The following is an 8,714-nucleotide window of genomic DNA, read 5'->3' as shown; positions in this document are numbered from 1 at the left end:
TTTTTTTTTTCATATAAAACATTCTTACTTTTTTTCTCATATCAATCAAATCTGCTACAGTTTCAAGCAACTTTATTTTTCAAGTCCTTTGCCAAACGCACCTTGAGATTCCTTAGAATTGTAGAAATGTCAAACCATAGTTTGTCATGCAATTAATCCTAAAGAGAAAAAAGAAACAATGCCCAAAAAAAAAAAAAAAGAAAAGTCATTATCTAAACAATGATCAATTTTCAAGCCAGTTAGTGCATGTATAATGCAAGTGGCACTAGTTGTAACATGTAGTGCTAAGGTAATGATGTTGTACTACAACTAAGAAATGATAATCATACAACCACTGACTATGATATTACTTTTTTTTATTCCCTTTTTTTAGTGATGAAAATGGAAGACAGAGAGAGATTAAAAAAAATCTAAGCCAAAAAAAAAAAAAAAAAAAAAAAACCCTTTTTGGATGAGATTTATTTGTCCAATTTAGTAATATACAAAACCGTTTTGTGCTTTAATTAATTAACAATGGCAATTTTGTTGTCTGAGCTGTGTGATATCTGGAAGCATCAAATCCAAATTCATATTGTGATCTTGATAATACCTGTTTAAGCTCATCATCTAATCTTCTTTAACTTCTCCTCATCTGTTTATTATTATCTTCCTATAATGTACAGATTTCAATACACTTGAAATCTCCATCTTCTCCATTTAGTGTTACAAAAGTAACTCCCAATAATAATTCACAAAACAGTTTTTTTTTTTTTTTTTCCCAGTAAAACGCCAGCAAAAATTTCATCAGCTGGCAACTGGAGGAGTGTAGGAGAAGTTCCATGTAAAAGAAGCGGTGGGCGGAACTTATTCACTAGGGGACAAAGTATTAAATGCCAAAAAGTCCGGCAAACAAGTGCCTGCAAGAGCGCGTGGAGCTGTAGAATGATCCGAGAATCCGGTCCTAGGAAAGAAGACGTTTGTCCTAAAACCCTTGTATGAATTGCCATTTCGTTTGTTTAACTGCAAAGTCTCACACGTACACTACCGGCCAACCACATCACCAGTATCTCATCCACCCCACGAAATTTCGCATTTTTACCTCTTACCTCTCTGTCTCTGTCTGTGTCTGTGTCTCCCAAAATTGTGTCTTTCAAAGTGCTTTGTTTATGATGAATATGGAGAAAAGAACTGGCATGGCATGGAAGAATTTGTAGAGAACTGAGGAAGAAAGAAGGAGAAAAAAAGTTTTGAGTGGTATAAAGAGTGATGGGGTCTTGTTCAAAAGGAGGGAATAACAGTTATGATTACTCATTCAAGATACTGTTGATTGGTGATTCCGGTGTTGGCAAGAGCAGCCTTCTTCTCAGTTTCATATCTGACTTTGTTCATGATCTGTCTCCCACCATTGGTACCCTCTCTCTCTCATCAACACTTCTTGCATGTTCTGTTTGAAATTCAAAAACCTTGGTTCTAAACTCTAATGATTTATTCAAGTTTTGGTCTTTCCAAATTCTTATTTGTTTCCTTGTTTTTTTTTATGAGGTTTAGCTTGCATAGCTTAGAAGATTTTTGAAGAATTTTTATTGGCAGAGAGATTTTTCTTTTTTTTTCTTTATGGATTCTCTCTGACTATAATTAATTGGGAGACCCATTTGTTGTATGTGGCTTGATATAATGGACGGATTAGAAAGATGGTTTCTTAAATCTGGGGTGGAAAGTAATTTGGGTTATATGTGACACCTGGTTCTCATATATGCATGGTGGTTTTTGGGCATTCATATGGGTACTAGCCATTTGGTTGTAAAGGCGGCTGTGGAAGGAGTCCTAGACATTTATAGATGCATTACGTGTCCTTACAAGTTAGAAGTTAGAACCATTGTTCAGCAGCTTTTCTTATAATATATTTCTCATTTTATTTGACTTTTTGGTCCTATTATGTATTCTGTATCCAGATGTTTGGGTTAAATTGTCAAAATTAGCTTCAGAAACACATTGAGGTTATCAGGGATCACAATGAACTCCTTCACAGAGTAGATAGGCATGAAGAAGCACAGGAAGAAATTTACAAAAATTTTGGAGAGGACTTTATTAGAATATTAATGAAATGTTAAATTCAATCTTTTCTATTAACTTAAGCTTTTGGTGATGCTATTAGAGTTGAGGTTCTGAGTTTGAATCTTCCTCTTTAGTTTACCACCATTTCTGTTAAATATTTCACATGTTGAGTCGTACTTATTGAGGAGTATTAGAATATTGATGAAATGATTAAATTCATCATTTCATATCGGCTTAAGCTTTTGAAACAACAAATAATTTAATAGACTTTACAATTAGTATAAAGTAAATTCATTCTCCAGTTCTTCCCACTGAGCTTCGTTATTGTTTTGACCATTTTCCAGGTGTGGATTTTAAGATCAAGCTGCTCACAATTGGTGGCAAAAGATTGAAGCTAACAATTTGGGACACAGGTAACTGCTGGATTATTGGAAATCGTATTTTCAGTATAACTTTCTCTAAGGGATTTTCCCCACATGAATTTGATTAATGATGCTTTTGCAAGTGATAGTTGATAGGAACAAGTGATCACTCTTCCTTCAAGTTAGGCATTTCTTTTGATACATATCTAGAGCTTTTTTATGTTAACCAATCTCTTCATATAAACATTCTTTAGCTCATTGGTTGTTTACCTCAAGCAGCATTGATAATTGATGAAAGATAGGAATGTATGACGTTTGAGCAGCTGAAGTTTTGGATTTCAGAGGAAACATTTTTAACCTCTGGATGTTGAAATATTAATGAACTTGTAAAATAGTTGTGGAGATTTGAATATTGTGAAAACGATCAATGGAACTTTAGAAGTGTTGAAGAGAAATTGCATTAAAGAAACCCTTGGAGAATATATTAGACAAATTTATGGGCAAAAAATGCAAACTGATGGGCATCTACACAAAAAACTGTGAATGGCAATGCCCTTTGCTTCCAAGATGTTGTTCATGTATTAAAATAATTTTTCTGACATTGTATTTGCGTAAGCAAAGTACTGGAACACAGACTCTGAGTTGCAATGCAATATAGAGTCTACACATGAATGAAGCATTAAATAAGTAAATTTGCATATATCATAGGCCTGTAATGAAGGCAGTTTTTCATGTTGCTGCTGCATATTATGCCTTTTTTCGTGTGTTTGGATGCTGTGAAAGAATAAGATCCTGCAGCTTTTAATATTTCTTTATGTAATACTCTACTACCTTGGGAAAACTATCAATTTTGATTTTGATTTTTCTCTTGCTAATTCAGTGCGATTGGTTTGTTAACAATCTGTGTTGTATTTCCAGCTGGACAGGAAAGGTTTGGAACATTAACAAGTTCTTACTACAGAGGTGCTCATGGAATCATCCTTGGTATGCTACTGCAATTATGAAGACATAGATTTTTATAATTATGTGGATGAAGTGATCATATTGAATTAATTATCAATTATTTCTTCAAGCTTTTATGGTTCAAAATATTTGCTGATCTATTTTAAGTGCTTGATGTTCCAATGAATAATGAGCATATTACTATGTCTATTATTAGGGAACTTGCATTCTGACATTGAAACCGCATCCTATTTTGAAAATTCTGATTTAGACCCTAAGTTGTTATTAACCCAATTATCAATCAAATCAATCGTTAAGCAAGTCACCACATATATCAATACCAAAATCAAATGAAGCACAAAAGAAATTAATACAAGGATTTTGGTAACGAAGTGGAAACCTTTTAAAGAACTCTTCAAGAGTAAAACTACTTCAGGGAACTACTAACCCTAAAGATATCCGTTGTATAAGACTTGTGTTACAAACTAATCTTACTTACAAAATCTTTGTAACTTCCAAGACTCAATTTGTAACCCCGGAAAATGACCCGTTCACGTGGCTCCAGAACCTCTGACCTTCTTTTACAAGAACCTCTGACCTTCTTTTACAAGGATCACCTTCCTGAACAAACTTTGTTCACTACAACCAAAACTCTGGTGGTGGAAGGTTTTTCTGTGGTTTGGTTGATGAAAAATAAAGAGAGGAATCAATTCTGTTTGGGCTCAAGGGTATTTAGAAACCCCTCTAAGAACAATGAAAAATAGCCTTTGGGTCTTATGAAAGTCATAGGTGGGATAAAACAAAAGTTTTTAAATAAAGTCGGCTAACAACCAACTTGCCAAAGGCTGACTCGTTCGAACAAAAATTAGTTCTGGTTAAAACGTGAGTTAGGGTTTCACAGATTCACCTCTAACTTCATCCCTTCGGTCGACCGAATTCGACTGAGCCTTTGACTAAATGTCTTGGTTTTTAGTATTGGGACTTCATTCACTGGTTCGGTTGACTGAGCTTCGATTGAAGTGTTCCAAACTTCAATTCTTGATTTTTGTTAACAACTCCTTTTGACCTAGTACACATTGAAATTGGAAAATGTTTGTGAAATACAAAGTTGTAGACCTTTGAATCCGCTTTCCAACGCCACTAACCTTTCCTTCATCTGATGTTGCAATCGAAAGATATGGCCGTTTTACTATGACTAGGTCTTTGGACAACGTTCATAAATTTGAATTTTTCATGTCTTGGGCCAACTTTTACACCGACTTAATCCTTGACTCAGACACTGAACATTACAATCCAGAAACATGTTTTGACACATGAATTTGTCACCACAAAAATAAAACCTCACATATTTCTTTTTAATCAGGTTTGTAAAGTAAAAATAATGAAATTTGATGAGCTCAAGGTCCTTTAATCGTTTATGCTATGAAATCCAGCAACTTACTGTTAATTATGCATGTGTATGTTCTGCTTTCTTTCTTTTGTTTGTTAGGCATTGTGTATTACTCCATGACATTTGGTTCTTGTCATGAAATATAGCAGCTTGTGTCTTTTGGAGATCATCATTTATTATAATTTATCAATTGAATCAAATAAGATAAAAATTTCCTCCAAACTGGGTTAAGTTGCTTTGCACTTTGTTTACTTCTCCCCTACTTTTAGCAATTACAGCTATATTTGAGTTGATTTGATATTTTCTCTCTCTTTTTTTCTTGTTCTCTGTTGTATTGTCCTGGTCTTTCTTCTTGTTTTCTGTAGTACTGTCCTGGATTTTTGCTGCTGGACTAATTGGTCCCACATCACCCATCTTCTTCTTTCTTCCTGTCATGTTGGTCTTACACTTGGAAGCTACATAAAAATAAGGCACAAAGTTGTTCAACGTATTTTCACGTAGTTGTGTGTTTATCAATTCTAAACGTTTTAAAACTCCATGTCTATGGTATCATGCTCTTGCTATGAAGAATGGAAGTCTAACTGGTCTTTGAACTATTTGAACTTTAGTGTATGACGTGACACGGCGTGAAACCTTTACAAACTTGTCGGATATATGGGCAAAGGAAGTACAGCTCTACTCCACTAATCATGAGTGTATCAAAATTCTTCTGGGGAATAAAGTTGATAGGGTAAGTTGCATGTTTACACTCTGTTTTCCTACTGTGGACAGAGACACAATTACAGATGTGAATGAAATTTTAGTGCCCATAAGCATATTTAATTTCCATTTTTATTTTTATAGTAATCGTTAATCTGTATTTTTGGTACATATTACAAGCTCCATTTTCACATTGTTTCATACCATGGGGTTTTATGCACATTTCATGCAGCTGTGATTTATTGTTTTATTGCATGAAATATATTTCAGGAGAACGAGAGAGCTGTAACGAGAGAAGAGGGATTGGCTCTTGCACAAGAACATAAATATTTGTTTCTTGAATGTAGTGCCAAAACTAAAGAGAATGTTCATCATTGCTTTAAAGATCTCACGTTAAAGGTACACTATTTCAGAAAGGCTTGCATTTTCTAATTATCAACTTGTATAAAAAATGTGTGTCAATAGCTTGTTGGACTCTGCCTCACATGGTAATCTTCCAGTTATTTTCTATAGGAGGGCAAAACAATTGCTCACTGTTTTGATTGGTGACCCCCTATTTAATAAGGATTAAGGCTTAGTTGAGTTCAGTTGTTCTAATTAATTGCTTACAACTTGATTATTTGCAACCTTAAACTGTACTCTAATGGTGGTGCTTAAAAATATTATGAATCTTAAACATTATTTTTTCACCAAGAAAATTGCTTTCTGAATTGTAGCGGTCATTAGAAGAAATTCTTTGGTGACAAATGCCACCTTAGTTGCCTGTCTGCTTCATCTTATTCTGATCCTTGGATGTGCTCCGCACAATGGTGAATTTGTTGTTCACTCAGAAATCATTTTTGGTTGACCAATGTTCTGTGTCCACTCCAAACACCGGAAGGTGGGAAAAATACTTTTTGGAAAACGTATACAAGCATAAGCTATTTTCCTCCCTATAGTGGTAAAGTTGCTGTTGATTCGGAAATCATTTTCCATTGACCAATATTTTCCGTCCACACCAAAAACCGGAAAATGGAGAATTTTTTTTGCAAAATGTTTTGCACTGAAACAAACGCTGTCTTATGACTAGACAATTGATGTTATTAGGTGAATGCTATTAATAGCAGTCGATGTCTAGTGTTTTGTTTCTAAATATGTCTACTCTCTGCAGTGTTTAACTGGTTTTATGTCTTGAATAGCTTTAGCATAATCATTATTGATCTTTCATTTAGTGTCGTTAGCTTTATCTTTTTATGATTAATTACTATTGCTATAAAGCAAGCTCGTATTTTATCTTTGTTACCTTTTCTTAACTAGTGAATGTAGCATGTTTCATGGATTATATCTTCAAAAATTTTAACCAGTTTTATTAGTTACAGATACTTGAGGTTCCAAGTTTATTGGAAAACGGATCCGCAGTAGTGAAAAAGCAAATTTTAAAACAGAAGCAGGTACAACAAACGCCTCGTAATGGTGGTTGCTGCTCTTGATCCGCCACATGATGCAAAAATAGAGGTACAATACCCAAACTAGAATTTTCTGCAACAAAATAGAAGAACTCAAGAAGGGATTGAAATGGCAAACGACCACATCATTCTAGACCCTTTTGCAATCAGATGGCTCAGAAGTTTGATGCTCATCAGCAAGCTCTTTCTAAGCCATTTTCTCACTTCTGTGGTAGTTATGGGAATTTTGGGGATTCTTGTAACATCTTGTAGTTCATGTAAATATATATTTATTTCAGTTTACTTGATGCTGTTTGGTTTAATCATAAACTTGTGAAGAAAAAAATGTATCACGAAGGGAATAATGGTTGTATCCAAAACGGTTTATGGTATATATGTTCAGATACGAGATGATGGACACTACTCAATACAGAAAAGGGTTTGTTTTATTTTGAAAGTAAAGCAGAAGTGCAGAAACTTGTGGGAAACTCATGAAAGAATGTAAATGTGTTGTTGTTTACTTCACTTTGATGCTATTGGGTTGAGCTCTTGTCTTTTTTATTGCATGTAATTGTTAAAGTAATGATTAAGTGATTAAATTTACCTCTTCTTCTTATTAACTTATGTTGGAAATAATTTTAGATGGTACACAAATTCTCATTGATATAAAATAATTACAATATAAAAATTAACAATAAAATAAATAAAACTCAAGAGAAGAAAAGATCTCATAATGTTATAGAATCACACAACAACGTTGTCCTTAAAGGTTGATTCGTGCCTTACGGAGTGTATAACTCGGTGCGATCGGATCTTTTGACAAGCAACTTTTCAAGGTTAGACTATAGCGTCTACTTTTGCTAAGTATGCACTTTCAATGACGAAAGTTATAGAACAGCCCATCGAAGTGAACGAGGGACTTGAGAATATTATTTTGTAGAAAAGCTACCAATATAATATATAGCTTTATGGCTTGAGACAAATTGTTTGATAATACTATAAGATAATGAAAAACAAAAGAATTTATTTATTTATTATTATTATTATTATTTTTTTGTAAACAACGTATATGCACATACATACATATGGGTATATGGGATTGAAGTAGTTTTTCTTTTATAGAAGTGAGTTGCTGATTTTTTCAAAGCCCACAATAAAGAAGCTTTAATGACCAAACGGTCAATGCCATAAAACTTGTTAATTTACATTAACATTTAAAACCCTTTTTTCTAAGCAATGGTAAAAACAGTAAAACCAATTAAAGACGATTTCAGTTTTTTCTATATTTTGGGACAATCGGTAGTTTAATAATAATCTCCTATTTAGATTTTAACATAAACAAACAGAAAGAAAAGACAAGTGGTAGGAATTATGAACCTATTTAGATTTTAACATAAACAAACACAAAGCAAAGACAAGTGGTAGGAATTATGAACCTAAGAAAAAGAGAAGTAGCTTGGAAAACAGCTAAGCTCAGATGTATTGTGCATAAAGCTGTTTCTGCAGAACATTTATGAAACAATTTTTTTTTGCAAGAAGGCTATTATACCTTCCGCACGAGTAATGACGAGTAATGCTATACATCACTTTCAATGCTTAATGTTTAGGTGGCATGGTCTCTTAAACTAAAAAACCTTAGCATTTGGTAGGGGTGGGCAAAAACCCGCCCAACCCGCAGACCCGCCCCGCCCCGAACCGCACGGGTTTTGTGTGTATTTTTGCGGGTTCGGGTAGGATTTATCCAATCCGTGCGGGGCGGGTTGCGGGTATAAGAATTTTTTCCTTGTGGGTACCCGCCCCGCCCCGATCCAACCCGCATTAGTATAAAAAGTAAAAAACCCTAGGTTAACCTCTCTCTATTTT

The 8,714-nt window shown here is 34.2% G+C and overlaps 1 protein-coding gene across 1 annotated transcript; it reads left to right on the top strand.

The window, feature by feature from the left end:
* The first annotated feature begins 794 nt into the window (after positions 1 to 794).
* LOC132187384 (ras-related protein RABC2a-like) lies at positions 795 to 7,334 on the top strand. The gene is made up of 6 exons (XM_059601679.1): positions 795 to 1,387; positions 2,379 to 2,447; positions 3,315 to 3,380; positions 5,337 to 5,458; positions 5,698 to 5,826; positions 6,786 to 7,334. Exons 1-6 carry the CDS (start codon positions 1,246 to 1,248, stop codon positions 6,894 to 6,896), a joined length of 639 nt encoding a protein of 212 aa, XP_059457662.1. The 5' UTR covers positions 795 to 1,245; the 3' UTR covers positions 6,897 to 7,334.
* Positions 7,335 to 8,714: the final 1,380 nt, after the last annotated feature.

This window comes from Corylus avellana, chromosome ca7, assembly GCF_901000735.1.
Source record: "Corylus avellana chromosome ca7, CavTom2PMs-1.0".
NCBI classification, from domain to species: domain Eukaryota; kingdom Viridiplantae; phylum Streptophyta; class Magnoliopsida; order Fagales; family Betulaceae; genus Corylus; species Corylus avellana.
Note: the sequence above shows the minus strand (reverse complement) of the source record. Positions and strands in the feature narration are given on the sequence as shown.